The 25,062-nt window shown below is 47.7% G+C and overlaps 1 protein-coding gene across 1 annotated transcript in view; it reads left to right on the top strand.

Moving 5' to 3' along the window:
* Window positions 1-25,062, top strand: part of B4galnt3 (beta-1,4-N-acetyl-galactosaminyltransferase 3) — a 105,663-nt gene that overhangs the window by 62,865 nt on the left and 17,736 nt on the right. The window contains exons 2-10 of the mRNA XM_040281212.2: window positions 9,796-9,899; window positions 11,543-11,620; window positions 18,643-18,738; window positions 19,208-19,298; window positions 20,071-20,171; window positions 20,641-20,708; window positions 21,849-21,927; window positions 22,053-22,119; window positions 24,695-24,838. Of these exons, the coding sequence (XP_040137146.2) occupies window positions 9,796-9,899; window positions 11,543-11,620; window positions 18,643-18,738; window positions 19,208-19,298; window positions 20,071-20,171; window positions 20,641-20,708; window positions 21,849-21,927; window positions 22,053-22,119; window positions 24,695-24,838 (828 nt within the window). The remainder of the gene's footprint in view (window positions 1-9,795; window positions 9,900-11,542; window positions 11,621-18,642; window positions 18,739-19,207; window positions 19,299-20,070; window positions 20,172-20,640; window positions 20,709-21,848; window positions 21,928-22,052; window positions 22,120-24,694; window positions 24,839-25,062) is intronic.

Genomic DNA, 25,062 nt, shown 5'->3' with positions numbered 1-25,062 from the left:
GCCTCCTGCGCCGCTGGGATTATAGGCATGCGCCACCGTGCCTGGCTCCCCAGACCTTTTAATTTTGGTGTTTTTTGTACGAGAGATTGAACCCACAGGCACTTAACCACTGAGCCACATCCCTATCACTTTTTATTTTTTATTTTGAGACAGGGTCTTGCTAAGTTGCATAGGCTGGCCTTGAACCTGTGATCCCCTGGCTGAGCCTCCTGAGTCACTGGGATTGCAGGTGTGTACCACCCTGCCTGACAGTATATTTTAGGTTTTTGTAATGATGATGGTGGCGATCATATTCTAGAGGTGACCCAGGGCTGGGCCACATCGTCTGGGGCCTCTACTGTTCAATCCCTTGGTTTCAGAAGTGGAAATGTACTAAGCTGGACTGTGTGCGAAAAGAATCCCTATTCCCAAAGCTGTGGCAGCAGAATAGAAGGGGCATTTTCTCTATCTCCTCTCTTTATCCACTTCCTGGGTTCTGTGCTTTTCTCTGGATATTTAGATGAGCATGAAGCCCTGACAGCCTCAGACACATCCTGGCAAGGGCTCAGATGCCCTGTTTTGGGTCCCTGTAGGCAGCACCCAATAGGGAAATAGGTAGAGTCCTTGTGTCCTTGTGTCACTGGCTGGCAAGCCTCAGCCTGCAGCAGCCCCAACCATTCCAGCAGCTCAGGTGCCAGTTTGGCAGGAAGCTGGGAAAGCAGCTGGTTGTTCTTCAGGTTTCTGGGCCTGGCTCTGAACAGCAGCAGGCTTTGGGGCTGGTAGGGGAAGAGGCTCAGCTTATTGGGGCCCTGCCTATATGTATCTGCTCATCAAAGAGGAGCCAGGGAAACCTTAGGATCCCCCATTCTGCTGCTCCTCTCTTTCCACCAACATTCCTTCCTATCCCACCAGGGCTATGAGGGAGAAGGGGATAGAGCTGAGCAACCACTGATAATCTCCCAGGACAGCCTGCACAAGGGACATATTGCTGGATTATTTATTTATTCATTCATTCATTTTGGTACTGGGGATTGAAACCAAAGGCACTTTATTACTGATATACACTCCCAGCCTTTTGCCCTTTTTATTTTAAGACAAGAGTCTTGCTAAGTTGCTCAGGGCCTCACTATATTGCTGAGCCTGGCCTTAAACTTGCAATCCTCCTGCTTTGGCCTTCTGAGCTGCTGGAATTACAGATGTTCACTACATCCCTCAAATGGATTACTTATTTATTTTTAAATAAATATTTTAGTTGTAGATGGACACAGTACCTTTATTTTTTTCATTTATTTTTATGTGGTGCTGGGGATCAAACCCAGTTCCTCATACATGCTAGGCAAGTGCACTACCATTGAGCTACAACCCCAGCCCTGGATTATTTATCTCGGGAAGGAAATAGCTCAACCAGAAAGAAGGAACCCAATGGTAAGGCACACCTGTAATCCCAGCTACTCCAGAGGCTGAGGCAGGGGAATAGTAACTTACTGAGCCTGGGCAATTTAGCAATTTAGTGAGACTCTGTCTGCAAAAAAGGTAGGGCTAGGGGTGGAGTATCTCAGTGATAGAGGGTTTGCCTAACATGCCTGAGTTCCTGGGTTCAATGCCCAGTACAGGGAAAAAACCAAACAAACCAGGAAGTGGTAGCAAGCCCTGCTCAAATGTGCTTATGTCCATTACATTTGTGTCTCCACTTGCCTTTTGCATTTCTTTGGTGTTTATGAGAGATTTCAGGCCAAATTAAAGTAAGGAAATTATCTGGTAGTGGGGGTGTGGTAGGTGGGTGCATGGGAGGTAATTGGGGAAAGGATAGGAGAACAGGGATAGGCTAGTGACTAAATAGGTACCTAACACATAATGATGGTGATGTTGGAGGCAGAGAAAAAACTCTCAAGCACATTCAAGCATATAGAATAATGGAATTAAGTACATAGGGGTCTGTCCTCATTCAAATACTGGCATGGACCTAGGTATTGTGGCACATTGCGAAAATCCCAGTTGAGAGACTGAGGCAGGAGTATCATAAGTTCAAGTTTGAGGCCAATCTCTACAACTTAGTGAGATCCTATCTCAAAATTTAAAGTGTGTGTGTGGGACATTGGGGATATAGCTTGGTGGCAGAGTACCCCTAAATTCAATCCCTATTACTGCAGACAAACCACCACAACAAAACCACCAGAAAGCAAAACAAAAATTCCAAATACTGGAAGTCACTTTGACTTTTGGCAAGATTTTTAACTTCTAAATCCTGTTTTCCTGTAGGTTTATTATATTAAAGAAAATAATTTATGTTCCATTTAAATAGAATATTAAATATTCAATGTAATAGGCATATGAATAAATAGGTACATATATGTGTGTATATATATGCCTACTCCATAAATGTTAATTGTTATAGTTACAGTAATAATAATTTTTATTGCATCAAGTTCCCTGGGGTGTTGTGGACTAGAAAGGAAAGGCTTAGCCACGCACCTGTCTCTGTCACTGGAGCCTTGGGTTTGCCTTGAAGATGCCCTCCTGGGTAACAGGTCCCTGGCTTTATCTTTGACTGGGTGTGGCACTTATGGTTTCTGGTGGGGTCCAGGCCCTCCTGCCTCTGAGCCATAGCAGCTTTGTCCTGCTGAGGATCTGTGACTGGCCCTCCAGTGGTCTCTAAGAGCAGAACCCCAGCCACAGCTTTTTCACCCGGGGACTCTGCTGTTTCCTGGCATTCATGAAGCTGTGTCCTGGATGTCATGGCCTCTCGTGCCCTAGACAACCCTTTTTTCTCTAGTGGGATAAGGGTTCCATCTCTATTCTGCGTCACTGGATTTCATCACTTTTCCTCTTTGCAGTTTTAGTCTCTGGTGAGCAGTTCTCTGTATGCACTCTGGGGCTTCTTTACAAATCTGTACTCATCCTGCGTCTTCAGGTCCTTTGAGTCTGGCTGAGTAGGTGGAACCAGCTCTTCTATGCTCTCTGCCCCAACCTTCTAGAGCCTTCTTGTAAATCTCTCTTTTAGCTCAGGGAAGGTGCAATACTCCCCACTTTTTTTTTTCTTTTAGTATTGAGGATTGAACCCAGGGGGCCCTTTTATTTTTTTATTTTGAGATAGAGTCCACTAGGTTGCTGAGGCTGGCTTTGAACTTGTGATTCTCCTGCCTCAGCCTCCAGAGTTGTTGAGATTATAGGCATGCTCTACCATACTAGCTAGGTGTGTACTCTTCTATAGGAGCTATGTCCCAAGACTGGAGACGGAACTGCAGAGATACTGCCTCCATGCACTTCGCCTGCAGGATATCACTCCCACCCCAACCCACATGCTTCTGCTTCTCTTCCAGGCATTACCCTCAGCTTCACCCCAGGTTCCCTGCTGGAACCAAGAGCTTGGGGTTTTGTTTCATTCACTGGAGGAAGGGGGTTTTACCCTTTTGCTCCCTTTACTTATGAATGGGCTTGCATCATCCACTGGTTTGGGCTGTCTACACCCTGTTCCATCTGCAGACAGGTAAAATCCATTTTCACATGAGCAAGAAATAAGATGTGGGAGTGAGGGGTTAGACAAATCTAACTCATTTGAAGCTGACAATATTACTGTTAGTGGGTTCCCTTGCTGCTCACCATGAAGTGGCATGTGTGTACACATTATTACCTCTTTACACAGTGAAATAAAATTCTTAACATGGTGCCTTGTAGATAACCAGTGCTCATTAATGTTAGCTGCTATGACTATTGCTATCCTTATAATTATTTACTTGGTAAAATGCCCTGCTGAACACAGGTAGAGGTTTGAATTCATTCTTGTGTGTTTGGCTGATTGGAGGAAAATTTCCTGGAGAGGGCCATGGCTATGTGTGTTGGGGCTTAGCTAGTTAGTCTGAGGTCTTTAGTAGCAGGCTTTCAGACTTTATACTTCCATGTGGATTTCATCTGAACTTTTCACCTGCCAAATTGTTTTTCTGTTTGTGTTTGTTTTGTGTTTGGTGCTGGGATGCCTTGCACAAGCTGGGGAAGTGCTCTGCACTGAGCTACACCCCCAGCCCTTGCCTGCTGAATTGAAAGTGCTTTGAAGTGTTTCAGTCCCTGGGATGGAGTCAGGAGCACAGGTCTACAGTTTCACTAAGGAATCTGCAACATCAACCATAGCCTGAGCAGCAAAGAGCTTCCTTTTTCTTCCCCCCATGAATGACCTTAATGACCATATGATCAAAAGCAAGATCACCAGAGAAGGGATCAGAAGAAATTAATGCCAGCTTCAGATCTGCCATATCATGACTAATCATAAAGATAACAAGCTGCGATATGTTCAGTGCTTATTGTGTTGCAGGCACTAAATTCTTTAGGTGGATTGTTTTATTTGCTGTGTGACCTTGAGCCCACAACTCTACTTTTCTGTTTCGATTTTGTAATCTCTAAAGTGGAGTTGACAACACCTAATAGGGAGGTTGAGAGGAAGTGATGAAATAATGTATGTAAATGTCTGGAAAAAAGCACCAAAGGAGACGTACGTGTGTGTGTGTGTGTGTGTGTGTGTGTGTGTGTGTGTGTGTGTGTGCGCGTATTTCACCAAAGAGCCAAGATGATAATCTTCAGGCCTTTGATGAGTCTGCATTGCCCAGTGGAGGGAAGCAGGCAAAGCTCCAGCTGATGGCGAATCTGATAGCCTAGCTTTGTGAGGGCAGAATATGAGGCCCATGGTGGTGCTTTATCTGTCACCTGAGATGGGGGTGTCTGTCTCCTGGTACAAATATGACACCTGTTGCAGGAGAAAAAGGCCCTGGCAGCTGGTGCTCTGGGAGGAGAGGTCTGGCCAGGAGCAGCAGGAGTTTGCTTACCAGAGGGCAAGAGACAAGTGTCAGTAGTTAAATCAGCACATTCTTTAGCTCCAAGTTCCCCCAGGGGGGGTGAAGTAATGCCTGGATATCTCCTGGCAGGATTAATGCAGAAGCCAAGATGGGAGGAGGAAGGGTCCAGGTACTCTGCACAGTGCCTTACGTGTCACGTGCACTGAGTGAATATTAATGGGCAGCAGGGAAGTATGAAGGACAGCCACAGTGGGACCAAGAGGCAGGGTTGTCTGCTGCTGTGCGACCACAGGGCCACTGCTGGCCCCCAGTCTGCTTATTCTCTGGTCATTAAGCACAGGGAGAAGAGAATGAGTGTCAACTGCTCTTTGCAGTTCACAAAATTCAAAAGGGGCCAGGCACGGTGGTGCATGCCTGTAATTTGGGAAACTGAAGAAGGAGGATCACAAATTTGAGGCCAGCCTGGGCTACTTAGCAAGACCCTGTCTCAAAATAGAAAATAAAAAGGGCTGGGGATGTAGCTCCACTACAGAGTGCCCCAGAGTTCAATCCCCAGTACTGGGGGAGAAAAAGAAGTGGTGGGGGATTAAAACTTATATCTCTTACATCTCCCGACTCCCAAATTCAAATTGTTAGGAAGAGGAATTCCCCCCCCCCCTTTTTTTTTTGTTGTTGTTCTTTTATTTTTGCCAGTACTAGGGATTAAACCCAGGACCTTAGCACATGCTAGGCAAGCACTCTACCAACTGAGCTACATTCCAGCTCCTTCTTTCTGTATATATATATTTTTATTGGTCCATTATAGTTGTAAGGAAGAAGAATTTTATTGAGTACTTGCTGGGTGCCAGACCCCATGCTGGCTCTGACATACATAGTTCATTGGTTACAGATGTCCTGAAGGGCAGGGTTTTGGGTTTTTTGGTTTGTTTTTATCCCCACCATCCAGATAAGAAATCAAGGCCAAAGAGGTACAACCATTTTTACAAGCAGTCACAGTTTATAAGTGGTAGTTGCATAATTGCATCTCTCACTCCAAAGCCTACTTGTCTTCCTGCTATATGGCCAAGTCTGCAGAGGGATACTTGTACTCCTTAAATTGCTAAAGGCTAGGCTGTTGAGGATTCCAGGTGTCTCAGACCACCCAGACACACCTATGACCCACGGTCAGGGCCTGGCTAGGTTTAACTTCACTGAATTTTCTCCCTGCAATTCTCCTCCTTTCTTCTCCTCTGTGTTATCTGCCCTTGCTACAGACAGAGCCACCTTCAGTTAAAGAGAAACAGCCCTGTACTCTTGTTAAAGGTGGTGATGACAGATTTTACTCAGCACTGTTGTCTAGGCAAAAGGGACTTCCGTGTAGAACTGAGCTCAATTCTGAATCCGGCAGAGGCAGCTGGGGTTTTATAACCAAAAAGCAGAGTGAGGGGTCAGTGGATGGACAATTACTAAGAGGAGGCCTCAGGGGACCCTGGCTGAACTGGCCTAGCAGGATCGTTGCTGAAGGCAAGAGTGGGAAGTGAGGTGCTGATCAGATATCAAAAGTGATCCCCTAGGGTGGCAGGATTCTTACTGAACTGATTTAGCAAGAGTCTTGCTAAAAACTGGGCAGGTCCAGGACAGGGCCCCAGGACGAGGCCTCCTGGAAAAGAGGGCAAAGAGCACCCAGCACAGGAGAGTGACTTCACTTCCCAGCAGATGCAGGGCGCCGACACCCACAGTGAGAGTTCACTGACCTTGGGATAAGTTGTCTTAGTGTGACTTCCAACAGTCAAAGAATTGGACCAGAGCTGAGAATTCCATGAGAAGGAACCTGCATCTGAAACATGCCTCCATGGCTGCACTGATTGGGCGATGCTGAGTCTGTGGGCATTTCCTCACTACTCTCCAAAGTAGGTGGGATCTAGTCATTAAGAGCAAGGTCAAAAGAGATGACCCAGTCGTCCAAATGCAGAAGCCAGGTGGGACCTGTCCCCCTTCTCCCTACACTGTGACTCATTTGTCATTCAAGCCCCTGAAGCCCCGCCCCCCAGCCACTAGCCAACAGTTCTTTGGGGGCTGGTAAGGAAGGGGCTCTGAACTTTGGATCACATGTTTGAGCTGGAATCGCAGGTCATCAAACCACTGGCCCCTGAGCGCCTCTAAAGATGGAGGGTACAGGTCCGAGAGCCTTCTTCCTCTGTCTTCCTCTTTCTCCCTTATTTCCCGTGTTTCCACTTCACCTCACTGTCCCCTGCACCCAGCTTCTCCAGAACATACCCCTGCACTGAACTCCTCTGGCCTATTTTAGACTGCTGGCCAGCCATCCATGAAAACAAGAGAGACCTCGATGGCAGAAGGATGAACCTGCGCACATTCCTATAACAGGAGCAGAGGTGGAATGTCTGCAGAAACCCAAAGGCATAGGTTTGCCACTAAGGCATGTGGGATAGAGTTCTGTCTCATATAGTCCTGGGTGTTAACTAGCCCTATTTTTGAACACTGGGCTCCTCTTTAAAAAAAAAATAAAGTTGTTCTTTTTAGATATACTTGACAGTAGATTGTATTTTGACACATACGTACTGGGAGTATAATTTATTCTAATTAGGATCCCATTCTCGTGGTTGTTCATGATGTGGAGTTTCACTGGTTGGTGTGTTCATATACGAACATAGGAAAGTTATGTCTGATTCATCCTACTGTCTTTCCTGTTCCCATTCCCCCTCCCTTCCCTTCATTCCCCTTTGTCTAATCCAATGAACTTCTATTCTTCCCTCCCAACCCCTTATTGTGTGTTAGCATCCATATATCAGAGGGAACATTACACCTTTGATTTTTGGGGATTGGCCTATTTCACTTAGCATAATACTCTCCAGTTCCATCTGTCTCTTGGCAAATGCCATAATATCATTTTTCTTTATGGCTGAGTAACATTCCATTGTGTATATGTACCACATTTTCTTTATCCATTCATCTGTTGAAGGGCACCCAGGTTGAACTGAACTACCTGTTCAGTTCCTTTGCCCGTTTATTGACTGGGTTTGGTCTTCTCTTACCTGTCTGTAAAATGGGAGTAATCAGACCTGGCTTATCTCATGAAGTTCTTAGAAGGCTCAAATGAAATTGTGCCTGTGAAAAGCCTCATAAACATCAAGGGGTCGTACAAAACAAAAACCGTGTAAGAGAAGCACCCCCTCTCTACCCCTGCATTCCAGTATGTGACTCTCTATCTTTAGCCATTCCCAGAGTTACCACAAGACTCTTGCACACCGTCGATGCCACTTTCTATGAGGCCCACGTTTGCAGTTTGTGCTCTTCATTCTGTGTCTGGTGGCTACCTGTGACTCTGCTAATGCTCACCTAGGGATCCTGTGACACTTCAGCTTACTGCCAGCTGTTGGCTCCTGATGGTGGGTGACTGTCAGTCTCCTTTTGTGCAGTGCCCAACTCCTGTGTGGCAGGCATTCACTTTACCACTGAGCTGCATCCCCGGCCTCGTGGGGCATGTTAATGAAGCTGTGGGGAGAGAAAGAGCAGCCCAGTGGAAATCTACCTGACCACGAGGGGTCTAGTTTTATTTTCACTATTTGCTAAGTGAACTTAGCTTTGTCATTTCACCAGCCTGGGTCCATTTTCCTCATTGGAATGAAAGTCCCATCTAGATCTTGATGGCCCATGATTCCCAGGTAGGACTAGCAGCTGTTTGGGCCCCACAGTTATGCCTGAGAGCGCTCCTGACAGGAAGCAAGCTCTGGCCTCTGGTGAGTAACAGTAGTTGATCACCAGACTCTGGTTCTCTCCCGCCCTCACCCAGTGCAGCCCCTGCCTCTCACCCAGTGCAGCCCCTGCCCCCCCCCCCCTCTCTCTCTGCTTGTTGAGGAATGCATGCATGCACCCCAGGAGATTCCTCTTCCCTCCCTCCCTCTCACCGTCTTTTGGCTTTTTGCCTTCCCAGATGTGGATAAGCCAAATGGTTCCAAAGCCTTCAGGAGGCAGATGACACTGGTCACAGACAACTTCCAAGTCGATCCAGGCTTCACCAGGCCTCTGACCTTATATCTCCAGCAGTTTATAACTTTGTCTGACAAACTCCAAGTTCCAAGCCTATCCTTCTCGGTCTCTCCCAGCTCTGGTTTTGTCCCACAACCCATCAATTAATGGTGGGGTAGGCAGAGGGCCTCCCCTACCCACTAGAATGCCCTGCTGCTTTCCTGGAGGGGGATGAAGCTGGAGGAAAGAGAGCACTTCTTTTTATATATATATATATTTTTTTTTCGTTGTTGATGAACCTTTATTTTACTTTTTTTGTGTATGGTGCTGAGAATCGAGCCCAGTGCCTCACACATGCTAGGCAAGCGCTCTGTAGTAGTTCCACTGCCCGAGAGCACCACCCCAGCCTGAGAGCACTTCTTTCAATGTCCATTTCTCATAGTAGCATTTGGGAAGAAATCAGTCTCCTGGGGCCCCTGGGGAAGAAACTCAGCCTGCCGTGAGTCAGCAGTGGGAGACTGATGGTCACACCTGGCCTGGCTCTTGTGATTTCTGGAAGGTAGCGGATTCTTTTTTCAGGGAGACTGGGGATTGAGCCCAGGGACCCTTTTCTATTAAGCTACTCTAGCCAAGCTCATTTCCTCTTTCTACCCTGTGGACCTTGGCCAAGGTTTTTGTTTGTTTGTTTGTTTGTTTGTTTGTTTGTTTTGGAAGTGGGGTACTGGGGATTGAACACAGGGGCTTAACCACTGAGCCACATCCCTAGCCCTTTTTATTTTTTTAAGTTGCTTAGGGCCTCGCTGAGTTGCTGAGGCTGGCCTCAAACTTGTGATCCTCCTGTCTCAGCCTCCTGAATTCCTGGGATTACAGGCATGCACCACCACTCCCAACTTGGCCAAAATTTTAATGATCTCTTGCCCTACCTACTTCATGCCTACCCTATGAAGTGGGGTGAGGAGCAGAAGGGAAGATAATTACTTGTACTATCTCCATCCCTCCAAGCTTACAGATTTATGAGGTCCTCAAATTATGTTGACCTTACTTTTCTATTTGTTCCTTTCCCTAGGGTATGGCAGCTGGAGAGAACTGGCCAAGGCTCTGGCCAGCAGGAACATCCCAGCTGTGGATCCCAATCTTCAATTCTACCGTCCCCAGAGGCTGAACCTCAAGGTATGTGGCAGGGGCTGCACCTTTCCCTGCTGGTGTGTTAACATGGGCCCTCAGGTGTTCCACCTCCCCTGGCTTTAGGGAAACCTCTGCTCTGACTTGTGAGAGACAGAGGAGAAACAAGTAGTGGAATCCCAGTCTGCCATCTGGGATTTCCTGGCTGAGCCCATCCTGCCCTCCTCAAAACCTGGTGCTAGCACTAGGCCTGGCTTTCCTATTTCTGTCTTTGCCGCATTATTCAAGCTACCTTGCAATCTAACCTGCTCCATGCATGCAGCCTCCCGAGTCAACCCGCACGTCTTGGTGCTAGGAGTGCAGCTCAGTGGTAGGTGCTTGCCTAGCACTGTGAGACCCTGCATTTAATCCCCAGCACCACAAAAAACAAAAAATCGAAAACAAAAACAAAAACAAAAAAACAAACCGGCATCATGGTGGTGCATGTCTGTAATTCCAGTGACTCCGGAGGCTGAGCCAAGAGGATTGCAAGTTTAAGTCTAAGTTTGGCCATTTAGCAAGATCCTGTCTCAGAATAAAATAAGAGAGCTAGGGGCCAGGGTTGTGGCTCAGTGGTAGAGCATTTGCCCAGCAAGTGTGAGGCACTGGGTTCGATCCCCGGCACCACATAAAAATAAAACAAAAGTATTGGGCTGGGGATATGGCTCAAGCGGTAGCGCGCTCGCCTACCATGCGTGCGGCCTGGGTTCGATCCTCAGCACCACATACAAAGATGTTGTGTTCGCCAAGAACTAAGAAAAAATAAATAAGTGTTAAAATTCTCTCTCTCTCTCTGTCCCCCTCTCTCTCTCACTCTCTCTTTAAAAAAAAAAAAAATAAGAGAAAAAAAATAAGAGAGCTAGGGTGTTAGCTCAGAGGTCTCTAGAGAGTTCCTGGGTTTCATCCCCAGTACTTGAAAGAAAGAAAGAAAGAAAGAAAGAAAGAAAGAAAAGGCAAATCAAATAGCATGTCCTGACTTTTCCTGTTATGGAGACTGAACTGTCCCTTAGTGAAAATAACTAGATGCTTGCTACTGCAAGCCAGAGGACAAGCTAGACAGACTTCCCTCCCTGCACATAGCTGGGTGTGCGGTCTATAATGGGGTGGCATTTTGCTCGATTTAGGAAATTCCTGCAGTGTTTCTTGAGCCAATGATAGGTTAGGGAAGTTAGGGTCCAGCTCAGTCTGGAGGCCCTAATCGAATATGCAACAGACATGGATACCTAAGACTGGACCAGAACCAAAGTGAATCTGTGGACGTGCATGGCAGGGAGGATTTGTACCCGAGGGGCTCCCACTTACTGAGACAAGTAGTGACAAATCTGGGCACAGCCCTGGGGGAGGTAGAGGAAGAAGGAGTCAAAGCCCCTGCCCTCAGGAGGCCCTGATTTAATTAGGAAAAAAACACTTTTCTCCATATGGGACAAATTGAGAAAATCTCAAAGCTCGGGAGCCATATGCAGATGACACTGTGAAGGACATATTCTCCTGAGGAATGTGTGTAAGTGATTGGAAGTGTCCCTTAGGTCAGAAGCTTCCTGGGGGCAGGGACTGCTTCCCCACAGGCACTTTCAAGGGTCCCTGAATCCTGTTTTGTTCCCAGGTTCTCACCCTAATATTCTCACAAAGTGCATTCTTTGTTCTTCCACTAGGACCAAGAAATTGACCAAAGTGGGAACAGTAACAACAGCTACTTGAGGTGGAACAAACCCGTACCCTGGCTCTCAGAGGTAAGGGACTCTTGTTTGACAGGATTATTATTAATATCATTTTTTTAAATTAACAGATAATTCCAGAGATCATGGAAAACTTTCTCCTAGGGAGTATGACTGTTTGCCCCTGGGGTTCCCAGTTGATTTGATTTTCTTCCCTTAGAGAAGGAGCCCTAACATTTGCTCATGCCTACTGTGTGCAGGCTCTGCATATCATCTGACGCCAGCTTTTGGACCTTGTAAGGTAGTACCTTGGTGTCAGTCAGCTTTCCATTGCTGACATAAACGACTCACAGGGAGGAAAGGTTTATTCTGGCTCACACTTTCAGAGGTTTCAGTCCATGTCACTTGGTCCCTTGCTTCTGCTTGGAATGAGGCAGTACCTTGCTTCTGCTTGTGGCAGAGGAGGCCTGTTCGCCTCATGGCAGCTGGAAGCAAAGAGCAGGAGGAAGGGGCCAAGGTCTCCAGATCCCCTAACCATCTAACTTCCCACCACTGGGCCCTGCCTCCGAAAGGGTCCTCCACCTCCCAGTAGGGCCGCAGGCTGTGGACCAACCATATGGGCCTTTGGGAGACATCGCAGATCCAAACTATAGGAATCATAATCCTTGTTTTATAGGTGGGAAAAACAAAGCTCAGGAAAATTACGTGACTTTCATGCCCAGGCCAATCCCTAATCTTAAAGATTTAACAAGTTTCTCAAACTGTCTTGGACCATTAAGTCCCATAAGATATTCCAGGAAGAAAGGAGTTTATTGTTAAATGAGTTAAACAAAACAAAACTGTGTACTACATCCTCTTCTTGGAAATGGACATTAGCATATGAAAGATCCTGAGAAGTTCTGCAGTCAGTTTGGTTCAGTTTGGTTGAGCTCAGCATGGTCCAACTTATGTGCCCCCAAATTGCTTGTTCCATGAACTGTCTATTAATATTCTATGATGCTAGGGTTATAAGGAATATGCATTAGGAACTCTGCTTTACAAAATGTCTTAGGAGACAGTTAAATGTGTTAATAAAAATCATAACCACCAGGAAAGGTGTGTTCACTAACGCTGCATAAACAAAAAAAGCACAACCATCCTCATACACTTTATTTATAGGCTTTAGTACTCTTTTCTTTTGAGTAAGAGATGGAGGCTCAAGGAAATTACTGAGCACACCCAAATTACGTCCGGTCAATGCTTGTGCTAAGACTTAGCTCATGGTGCTTTGGGGATGAAAATTTTAAATTGGGTTTTATTTTAGTTTGGTTAGAATCCAGTGTCTTTTTGTCTCGAGGCCAGTGGACCTAGGTTTCTTTTCTTGATTGGGTGGTATTGGCCAGCTCCTTGTCTTCAGCCACACCTATCGCAGCTGATCTCTGTAGCCTGGGTGGTTTTATTTCCAGTCTACCCACTTGCTCTGGGCAGGAGGGAAGGAGGCAGTACGGTACCAAATGCGTTGTTAGGTTAGCCACCCTGTGAAGCCACCTCTTTTGAAAACCCTGAGAGAGGATGGATTACAATACTGGCACACTTGTACTAGGTGACATCACCAGGTAACTGTGCCCTGCCCCATCTGGAGGTAGCGTTTTGAAAAGAAATTCTCTTACAAATCATTTGGTCTGGTGATATAGTCCTCTCTTGAGGGCAACTTGGATCATTTTTCTTAATGAACCAACTATTTTAAAAGGTTATACCCACACACTATTCTGCATTTACTAATAATTAATTTCCCCCAATTTTTTTGCAAAAGATATAAATATATACATGTGTGAATATGTAATAAAACAAAAATAGTGAACAAAAAGTAAATAATAATTAAAATAGAATTAACTTTTTTTTCTTTTGAGACAGGGTCTCACTAAGTTGCTAAAGCTGGCCTCAAACATGTAATCCTACTGCCTTAGACTCCTGAGTCACTGCAATTACAGGTGGCATCACCTATCAGGATTAATTTTTTAAAGAAATGTTTGAATCTGGGTATGGTGATACCCACCTGTAATCCCAGCAATTTGGGAGGTTGAGGCAGGAGGATCACAAGTTTGAAACTAGCTTTAGCAATATAGCGAGACCTTGTTTCATAAAAATAAAAATAAAAATAAGGCCAGGCACAGTGGCGTACACCTGTAATCCCCATAACTCAAGAGGCTGAGGCAGGAGGATCACAAGTTCAAAGTCAGCCTCAGCAATGGCAAGGCTGAGACCCTGTCTCTAAATAAAATATAAAATAAAGGTGGGGATGTGGCTCAGTGGTCAAATGCCCCTGATCTCAATCCCTGGTACCAAATAAAATAAAATAAAAAGGGTTGAGAGTGTGGCTCAGTGGTAGAGCACCTCTGGGTTCCATCACTAATATATTGAAAGGAAAAAAAGAAACTTGATATTTTAGTACATGTGTATGACCGTTTAGGGGTGGATGACTGGTTTCCATTGCATGTTTTTTTTTTTTTTACATAGTAAAAGAAGCTTAGAAAAATCCTTATTAGTACTTGGGTGAGATGTGCTTACCTGTAATCCCAAATGCAAGGAAGGCTGAGGCAGGAGGAAGAGAATCCCATGTACAAGGTCAGCCTGTGCAATTTAGGGAAACCTTGTCTCAAAATAAAATAAAAAGGGCTGGGGATGCAGCTCAGTGCTTGCCTAGAATGCATGAGGCCCTGAGTTAAATTCCCAGGACCACAAAGTAAATAAGTAAAATGAAAGTATACAGTTCAGTAGCTCTTAGTATATTCAAAGAGCTATGCATCCCTCATAGTCAATTTTATTGTTGATTACTTCTAACAGAAACCCTGCTCTCCCTAGCTACATCCCCTTTCCCTACCCTCATCTCCCACCCTTAGTCATCTACTTTCGCTCTCTCTGGATCTGCCTGTTCTAGATACTTCATGGAAATGGAATCACACGATATGTGGTCCTATGTCTGCTTCGTTATCTAGTGTGTTTTCCAGGTTCATCTATGTTGCAGCAGGTGTCAGTATGTCACTCTTATGGCTTCATTAAATGCCATTGCACAGATCAGCCAACTTTGTAAAAAACTCTCCAACTCAGACAACAAAAGGGGTGTTTTATTGTAGATGTGTTACGCTTGCCCATGACTGAAAACAGAAAGCCACGGATCTGGGGATGTTTTGTGTGAGCAATGGGCCTCCCAGAGGTGGTCTTGGTGATGCAATGGTGGTGGGAGTTCTCTCCCCTGAGAGAGTTCTGGTCCTCAGCATGCCGTCCATCAGCTTGTACCAGCTCCCCGGCCTCTGGCATTCCTTAGTTCTGCTTCTTTGGATTCCATGGGCCCACGAGCTACGGTTTGCTTGGACCTCTTCCTACTTCTGCACTTCAGCCAATCACTTCTTCACATGGCTCTCAGGGCCCAAAAATGTTTAGGAAGATGGTGCTAAGGTACTGCATTTTATCTATCTGTTGGTAGACATTTGGATTGTTGGGGTTTTTGGTTTTTGTTTTTGCTATTTTGAAAAATGCTACTGTTGAGTATTTATGTGTAAGTTTTTGTATGGATCAGGCTTTGCTGTTTTCAGATCTCTCAATCACCATCATTGTAGTTTGTCTTATATTCTGTACGTTTTAAAAATTTTTTTGTGGTGCTGGGGTAGATTGAACCCAGGGCCTCACACATTCTTGTCAAGTGCTCTACCGTGGAGCCACATCCCCAACTCTTTCATCTTTGGCTGGTGGAAGGCACTTGGTGCTTATAGAGTAAATGCAGGGACATGTTGTTCTGGGCTCAGCTTCTGCAGAGCATTTGTTCGTTCAGTGATTAAGATGTGCTGGGGGTACCGGGGAAGGCTATTGACTCTTCCTGGGGAAGGAAGAGAACACTTCAGAGAAATACTTAAGAAGAGCTCAGAAGAATGAATAGGAGTTTGACACATGGGAAACCTGATAGGACCTTTCAGTCAGAAAATGGCATTTATAAAAGCAGAAGTCAAGAGCGGGACACTTTAGGCAAAGACAGGCAGTTTGGTGTGGGTAGAGCGTAGGTATGATCAGGAGGAATGTGAGGTGAGACTGGCAAAGTAGGTCAATCCGAAAGGCCAGGGAGAGGTTTTGTTTTGTTTTGTTTATTATACTGGAGATTGAACCCAGAGATGCTTAACCACTGAGCCAAATCCCCAGCCTTTTTAATTTTTAATTTTAAGACAGATTCTAAGTTGCTTAGGGCACCTGAGTTGCTGAGCTGGCCTTGAACTTGTGGTCTTCCTGCCTCAGCTTCCCGAGTTGCTGGGATTACAGGTGTGCATCACTGGGCTGAGCCAAGGAAAGAGAGGTTTTGTTCCAAAGCTGTCTGGAGGTTTAAGCAGCAGGGTAGCCTGATCAGGTTTGTGTTTTAGAATGATAATTCTGGAGACAGTGAGAGGACTCGTTGGAAGGGAAGAAGCTGAGATCCACACAGGTCTGCTGCAGGCCTGGCAAGCCTGGCCATGGTCCAGCAGAGGCCGGATCAAGACGGTGAATGTTCCAGTGTGAGGACCCAACAAGCTGGCCTCACCCTTTTGATGCATACCCGCTTAAACCCTCCCCATTTTCACAGAGTTAATTGCTGTGTGTCCTTGGGGAGTCACTTTGCCTCTCTAAGCCTCAATAACCTCACCTCTAAAATGAGACCATTCCAAGAGTATCTTCTCCGCTATTTCTCACTGGAAGTTCCAGAACCATAATTGGCCATAGATTTGCTGTGGCACTTGGAGGAACCCCTGCCCTTCCCTTAGCCCCTACTGGACAGGGAGAGTGTGAGCAGAAGGCAGGACTGGTGTGCTGGAGTCCCATATCCCTGCTAGATATAAAATCCCCCACACTTGGAGGGACACAAATCCAGGTAGGGTTGCCAGTCCAGGCCTGGGAAGGAGGAGGGTACCGACGCTTCCCTGAGATGACCCTATCTATAGCCAAGGGTCGGGCAGGCCCAGTTGGAAGGCTAGCCTGATGCTGGTCAGGGTCTAGACTTCCCAGGAAAAGGCCAGCCCTTTTCCAACAGTCCCACCTCTCCTGGTCTGGCTGCCCCAAAGCACTCCAGGTTCCCATTCCTAAAGCAAGAAAGGCCCTGAGGGGCAGGGGCAGGTGGCCGGCCAGCCTCCCTCCTTCCCCGGCCCCAGCCCCCTGCAGCCTCTGACTTGCAGGCTGCACACAGTGGACTTCTCTGGTGGCCTGCCCTCTCCCCTTGCCCTCCCTCTCAGTCTCTGGATCTGCCCTGAAATCTCCCAGGGAGGAGGCAGAGAGCAGGCTGTTGGGAGGAGACAACTGAGTCTTATACACTGGACTTGAGGAATTTCCCCAGAACTAACACAATGTCCCCTTTCTTTGCTTCCTTGAAGGCTTTAACCCGCCTCCCACCTACCCAGCCCACCTGCCCTCTCCTACCCACTCCAGCCCCCAACTCATATTCCTGGGACTAATGGCTGCTTCCCAAGGTCCCACATTCCTAGAATTGACCAGGCCAGCAGGCCCAGGAAGGGCCGAGTTTCTGAAGGGTCAGGGAGGGACAGGCTGCCCTGTGTCTTTTCCGGATCCAGTTATTGGGCCATGTGACCCCCAAGGCCGTGGCCATCCCACCAGCCACACCCAGACCTCTGGCTTCTGAGGAGCTGCTGCCCTTCTGCCCTCCCTCCCTCCCCTCCTCTGCTCTCCCTGAAGACCTCCTGCCACCTCCTTCCGTCTGGGCATCCCGTCTGGGTGTCCCTCCCACCTCTGCCCAGGTTTCCTAAGGGCAGCTCAGATTTTGGTATCTGATGGGCCACGGAGGGGAGGGACAGACTGGGCTTATTTGCATAATGTGATTAATTGAGGCCCTGGCACCTGAAGATGAAGCTCTGGGGACAGGGAGGAGGAAAGAGCCGAGTGAGGGAAATCTGAAACTCTGGATCTTCTGGGACAGCATCCCTGCCTCCCCTTTTCTCTTGAACTTTTGGCCCTTCCACCTACCCTGGGTACTGGTTTCTGCCTTAGCCCTTTCTTCTGAAGGGGGCCTCTACTCCAGGCCTTCAGGCCAGTCCTGTCCCAATCAGTGCCCTGGCCTGAATGGGACAGACTGCTTCTACCTATCAGCGCTGCATGAGAGGCTTCTGAGTGCCTGGGAGAGCCTCGGGAGGCCCCGCGTGGGAGCAGCCCATAGGGCCCCCAGATACCTCCCGTAGCTCTTTACCAGCTGCTCCCCCTACCCCAGCCAGAAGCGTGAAGACCACTGCATAGATAAGGTTTCACCCGCAGACAGCTGTGAGGCTTTCCTCCCATTAGGAGGTGGTAGAGGCAGTGGAGGGGAACAAGTTCTGAGCTGAAATCCAGCTTAGCCTCTCCTCCTAGCTCCCTATCATCTCTGCTATTCCGTCATGGCTATTACCACCCTCCCTTGCCTGGGGAATGCAAACTAGCCCCCTTCTTGCATGAAATGAGCAGGGTGTGTGTAAGGCTGTGTGTGTGTGTGTGTGTGTGTGTGTGTGTGTGTGTGTGTGTATTTGCACATGCATGGCTGGAAAGACAGACCTATCCTTAGGCCAGGCTGTGGAGGTTGTGTTAGTCAGCTTTCCATCCCTGTAACAAAAATACCCGAGTTAATCAACCTACAAGGAAAAAAAGTTTATTTTGGTTTGTGATTTCAAAGGTTTCAGGCCCTGTCACTTGGCCCCTTGTTTTGAGGCTTGTGGTGAGGCAGTCTATCATAACGGGAGCATGTGGCAGAGGAAAATCGTGCCTCCTTGTGGCAGCCAGGTAGCAAAAAGTAAGAGAAAGGGTCTAAGGCCCCAATGTTCCCATCAAGGGGACGTGCCCAGTGACCTAACTTCCACTCAGTAGGCCTCACCTCCTAAAGGTCTTTCTATTTGCACCATCAGTGAGGACCAAGTCTTCACCACGGGGCCTGTGGGGATGTCACTGATCCAAACTATGGCGGTTCCTGAGAGGAGCTGGGGGTGCCAGATAGGAACGGAGGCAGGACCACGAGCCGCACCTCACAGGAGCCCTGGCTTGGCCTCTCCGTGTTCCTGGAGCCGTGGAGCCATGGGACATGGGCCAGGCGCTCACACTCACCCACCATTCTCTTCTCCGTCTAGTTCCGTGGCCGCGCGAACCTGCATGTGTTTGAGGATTGGTGTGGCACTTCCATCCAGCAGCTCAGGAGGAACCTCCATTTCCCACTGTACCCGCACGTGAGTGCCTGCCAGGCCACCCTGCCTGCCTCCCTCCATCCCGGTTCCTCTGCCCCATTCCTGTCTCTCGTCTTCTGCTTCCTTCCTCTTCCTTTGATTCTTTTCTGGTCCACATTCTTCCCTCTATCTTGTGGGTCTTCCCTTCCTCTGCCAGGAATACCTCTGTTGTTCCTTCCCAGGGATTCTTTCAGTTCCTCTACCACCTTCGGCATCATTTCAGTTTCAGTTATCCTAGTGGCTCAGAATCTAGTTTCCTCAAAGCCACCATAGACAGCTGTGCAGGGTGTGCACTGCGTAAGGTCACTGGAATGAAGAGGCAAGTGGGAGCCGAAATCTGCGCTCTGCTGGCCAAGCCACACCTTTGGTCCCGTCCGTCTCTCTCCCCCTTCTGGTTTTCCCTGAGTAGATCAGTTTGCTCAATTTCCTCTTCCCGCTTCTGAGTCAGTGTCCTTCCGTTTTCCTCCCATAGATCCGCACGACCCTGAGGAAGCTGGCTGTGTCTCCCAAGTGGACCAACTATGGCCTCCGCATCTTTGGCTACCTGCACCCTTTCACTGATGGTGAGGCACCTTGAAGCCCCATCCTCCTTTCTGTTCCAGAATTCTGCTGGGGACTCAGAGAACATGAGCCCTTAGTGGGGACATAAACCTGCTGTTGATTGACTGGACCCTCACCAGGGCGGAGGGGAAATGGAGTCTTGGTGAGGACCCATCCAGATCCCCCCCGGGGCTGCGACTTCTCTTCCTGTCTGTATTCTGGAGCTAGCTGGATTCTCTGTAAACCTTCTCCATCTTCACACTGCCCCCAGGATATAGAAACACCCCCAGCCAGGCAGGGTGGCCCACACCTGGGATCCCAGCAACTTAGTGAGATCCTGTCTCAAAATTTAAAAAATAAATAAAAAGGACTGGGTGGTGGAGTATGATGGACACGATGACCCCAGGTCCATGTATGCCTGCATCGATGGTGCGATGCTACACCACATACAGACGAAAAGTTGTGCTGAGATGATGCACAATGAATCCAAATGCATTCTGCTGTCAAAAATACCTAATTAAAATGAATAAATAAATTCATTAAAAGGAAAAAAAATGACAAAGAACTGGAGATGTAACTCAGTGGTAAAGGGCCCCTGGGTTCAATCTCCAGTGCCAAAAAAAAGAAAAGAAGAAGAAGAAGAAGAAGAAGAAAATGTAGAGACCCTCACTCTAGAAAGAGGGAAGCCTCTGCACCAAGTCCCCTGAAAGGAACTTATCAAGTCATAACAAAAGACCTTCGACTCTATGCAATGCCTTCTTTGCTTTTACCTGGACATTCTCTCCCACTGCCCAGGGAAAATCCAGTTTGCCATTGCTGCAGATGACAACGCTGAATTCTGGCTGAGCCGTGACGACCAGGTCTCAGGCCTGCAGCTGCTGGCCAGTGTGGGCAAGGTAGGGATGCCGTGGCCCCAGGAGCTCTCCCAGGGGTCCCAGGATCCTTACTGTGAGCAACGCTGGTGTGAAGAAGGGGTGAAGAGGAGCGTGTGCTCTCACCCTACCCCATGCCACAAACGGGTGGAGTGAGGAGTCAGAGTCTGGGGCCCCGAGAAGGCCCATCTCTGCACCGGGACCAGGCACAGACGTCTTTGGGGTTGTAGGCTCCTAAGCTCTGTGCTGAGACAGGACTTAGGCTCTGAGCTGGCTGACAGCTTGAGGCCTCTTCTAGCCATGGTGGGAAGTGCCTTCCCTGAGCCAACCAGCCCCCTCCTTGATTCTCCTCTGTTTTCTATCGCTTTCATCTTCTACTCTTTCCCTCTCGCTTTTCTCCTTTCTGCCTCTTCCGTCTCCACTCATCACCTCCCATCCTTCTTCATCACGTTCTCTATTTTTCCTTCTCTCCTCTCTCTCCCCACACCTCTAGACTGGAAAGGAATGGACGGCCCCTGGAGAGTTTGGGAAATTTCGAAGTCAAATTTCCAAGCCAGTAAGGTGAGTAGAGAGGGTCACAATAAATATTCCTTTTAAACTTTATCTTATTTTTTTTAAAAAAAAATATGGTGTTGAGGAATGAATCCAGTACCTCACACAGATCAGGCAAGTGTTGAGGTGCATAATGGCTAAGGCCACATCCGAGTGAGAGAGCCCGCCTTTCCACCATCCCAGCCTTCCTATTCCACAGGCTCAGGGTGCCCTGGTACCCACACTCTCTGGAGTCTTTGAAACCATTGGATCTGTCCTGCCTCATTTTACAGATGAGGAAACTGAGGCCAAAGAAGGTTTGTGACTTCTTGAAGGTCACACAGCTGATCAGTAATACTCAGGCCTGGAAAAGGTCTCCGTTCTCCTGGCCCTCCTTCTTCCCATTTTCTTTGTCCCTGGAAACACCCAGACTTGTGACATCCTTGACTGGTGGCTCTGCCTGGGCAACCGGGAATTTGTACGGGGTAGTCTGGAGGGAAGGCCATGATAGCTGGAATCCAAGGTACTGCTGAAAATGAGGGTTTAGCCCGACTTCAGAGCACCACCTGGCGGCCTGTACAAGCATCGGCTTGAAGATGATAATTGGGGCTGGACACAGTGGTAGAGCACCTGCAAGATCCGTGGTTCCACCCTCAGCACCAAAAAAGAAAAACAAACAAACAAAAAAAAAAAGAAGGAAAAAGAAGACCACCTGGCTTGCAAAGAGCTCTTAATACGTGCCAGCTGTTAGAGTGAGTGCTTCCTGTAGAATTCAGTCCATCAGCGAAGGATGCGAACTCTGAAGCAGGGCTGCCTGGGTCCGCATCCCCCACTCCTGCTTACTACCTCCGAGACTCTGAGAAATTACCCAGAGTTTGTGACTCGGTGTCAGTATATGTCAAGCACTTAGAGTAGCAGGCACAGGCTGCTCCTAACAGTGAACGGATTGTTACTCTGCTGGATACCCCCAGTTATCCTGTGTAGTGAGGACTATGATTACCCACTGACAGAAGAGATCACACAGTTAGTAATTGCCAGGGTGGGGCCTCTAACCCCAGGGATTAAAAAAAGGCAGGCTGCTGGGATTCTCAGAGCAGGGGAGAGGGGTGAGGGTGGTGACCTGGGGACTGAGGGGCTGTCTCCCCATTTCCCTGCTCTCCCTTCTGCCAGCCTCTCAGCCTCCCACAGGTACTACTTTGAGGTGCTACACAAGCAGAACGACGAGGGCACCGACCACGTGGAGGTCGCGGTGAGTGCCCTGCTCTCCCTGCCAACCCCGGCTCAGTTCCTGGCACTTCCCCGCTCTTGTCCCTTGAACCCTGTCCAGAGTCCAGCTACCTCCAATCCCTCACAACCTCCTCTCTCCTTTCCCAGTGGCGAAGGAATGACCCTGGAGCCAAGTTCACCATAATTGACTCCCCTTCCCTGTCCCTCTTCACAAGTAAGTAAGCTCTACCCTGGACTGGAAATAGGGGCTGGGGTGCCCGTGCATGGGGCTCGGCACACCTGGGGAATGTGGTCCAGGGTGAGGTGGGAGGGGTAGGGGCTAAAGTGCTTGGGACATGGTATGAAGGTCCAAAGCAATGAGCAGAACCTAAGGGACCTTACTATCAGGGGTCTTTCGTTTTCCCAGAGTCAACAACCCCTGTAAAATCCTGCTGGGAGCTCTCTGAGCACTCTCTTTAGAGCAGTGCCATTGCCAGGCATGGTGTCACAGGCCTCTAATCCCAGTGACTCAGGAGGCTGAGGCAGAAGGATTACAAGTCTGAGGTCAGCTCAGCAACTTGGCGAGGTCTTATGCAACTTAGTGAGACCCTGACTCAAAATTAAAAAAAAAAAAAGGATTGGGAATGTAACTCAGTGACAGACCGCCCCTAGATTCAATCCCCAATACCAAAAAAGTAAAAAGAAAAAAAATTTAAGTAAAAAGAGGGGTTAGGTGTATAGCTCAGTAGTAAAGCACTTGCCTAGCATGCATGAGGCCCTGGGTTTAATCTCCAGCACTGAAAAAAGAGAGAGAATCCACACAATAGAAGAAAATATGTACAAATCATGTATCTTATAAGGGACTTTCCTTTTCTTTGTGGTACTGGGGATGGAACCCAGGGGCACTATATCACTGAGCCACATCCCCAGCTCTTTTTACTTTTTATTTTGAGACAGGGTCTCACTAAGTTTCCCAGGCTGGCCTGGAACTTGGGGATCCTCCTGCCTCAGCCTCCTGAATCACTGGGATTACAGGTGTGCGCCACCATATCTCACTCCAGTCCCTTAATTGCAACCCTGGTTCTTGTAAAGCCAAGGCAAGAGAAGAAGAAACAGTAATCTCCTTTAACTTTGTAGGAAATGAACTCTTTAGTTGTATTTTTTACTGCTTATCATTTCCTTATCAAGATTTGTATCTGGAGATCCCACTAAAAATAAATATGGTGGGATATGGGGGGTGTAGCTCTCTGGTGCTTACCTAGCATGCGCAAGGTCCTGGGCTTCCTCCCCAGCAACACCCTCCCCCCCCCCCCCCCCCCCCGTCAAATCCGTGGATTTCCATGGCAGGTGCAAGAAGAGTAGGCAGGTCTAGAACCCCATGGGAGGATGGGAAAGGCATGCCCAGGGAAACTGTTGTGATGGTGGGAAGTCAGTGTGTTGGGTGGAGACAGAACAGGACAGTCTGGGCTCATAGGAGAAGGTGGCATGGTTGGTGGAGGACATTGCTGGTGACCAAAGTAGAAGGCCAAAGGTCAGGGCAGAGGGTACAGGTCATGAGATGCTGGGATAGGGCAAGAGGATGAAGGGGTGTTGGAACCCACAGATTCAGTGTGAACCAAGAAAGAGGCCCATAGCAAAGTTCAGGTAAGAACGAGTAAGGGGCGCCAACAGTAGCTAGCCGTGGGTGTAGAAGGAAGAACTCTATCATGCTATCTGGGGCTGAAGACAAAACAAAAAAAAAAAACAGAGGGCAGAGAAAAGCAAGCAGACCCCAAGTGGTGTGGTTAGAAAAGAGATGAGGTCAGCTGGGGATTTGGCTCAGTGGTGAAAGCTCATTTGCAGACCTCTAGATTCAATCCTCAGTATTGCAAAAACAAAACAGAACAGAACAGAAAAGGTCAATATGCATGAACTTGATAAAGACACCAGAGGCTGATCTCCTATTTTGGCTGTTGGGAGCTGTTCTTCACACTAGGGGGCGCCCTACTCATTGTGGTTGTTGATTTGCATGCAGTCTTCGAGGCCTCATAACACAGGTGCTAGAACTCTATTGCCTGGGTTCAAGCTGGGATTTCCCACTTGCCAGTTGTGTGATCTTAGGCAAATGACTTAGATTCTTATGCTGAAGTCTGTAAAATAGAAATACATATAGTACCAGTTGAGCATACCTAATTTGAAAATGTGAAATCTGAAGTGCTCTGAAATCCAAAACATTTTATTATTTTAATTTTTTGCATTACTGGTGATTGAACCCAGGGGCACTCTACCACTGAGCTACATCTCTAGCCCTTTTTAGTTTTTGAAACAGGGTCTTGCTAAGTTGCCAGCCCAGCTTCAAACTTGCCATCCTCCTGCCTCAGCCTCCTGAGTTGCTGTGATTACAGACAAACACAGCTGAAATCCTAAAAGTTTTAAGCACCTGATGGATTTTTGGATTGGAGATGCTCAACTATGCAAATCCTCCAGAATCCAAAGAACTCCAAAATCTGAACACTATTTCAGATAAGGGATACTCCACCTATACCTAAGTCATACGGTAGTTTTGAAGATTAAATGGATGAATATTTGTAAGACACTTAAAATAGTACAAAATAAATACTATATCGGTGTTGGTTAAATAAATATAATGGGAACTTTCTATAAGATAGCATTAATCGATTTTGTGAAAAAAAAATAGCAGAGCACATCTTGGACTGCACCTTCTGGAATACTGGAGCTGTCAGGGTCCCTTCCCTTGTCCCTCAAAGGCAAGGAGGCGGGATTCTTCTGAGACTCACAGCTTCCTTCTCTTCTTTCTTCCCTGGGCCAAGATGAGACCATCCTAAGGATGGATGAGGTAGGTCACATCCCACAGACAGCAGCCAGCCACGTGGGCTCCTCCGACCCCCTTGCCAGAGATGAGCAGCCTCCTGCTGACATGCTTCGGCCTGACCCTCGGGACACCCTCTATCAAGGTAAGGCTGGCCACATCCCACCTGGAGGTAGCACACTGCCAGTTCCCTCAGTATTGATGGAGGACACTCAGGAGACTTGGCGATTCTACCACAATATCCCAAAAGTCCCAGGATCTTTCCCCCTTGTGTACAATAGAACATGCATACAAGAAAGCACAAAAATATTTACATCCAATTTGACATTTCTTTGTTGTTGTTGTTGTTGTTGTTGTTTTGTGCTGCTA

Source organism: Ictidomys tridecemlineatus, chromosome 6 (assembly GCF_052094955.1).
Source record: "Ictidomys tridecemlineatus isolate mIctTri1 chromosome 6, mIctTri1.hap1, whole genome shotgun sequence".
In the NCBI taxonomy this organism is placed as follows: domain Eukaryota; kingdom Metazoa; phylum Chordata; class Mammalia; order Rodentia; family Sciuridae; genus Ictidomys; species Ictidomys tridecemlineatus.
The sequence above is the reverse complement of the archived record's forward strand: the minus strand, read 5'-3'. Positions and strand labels throughout refer to the sequence as shown.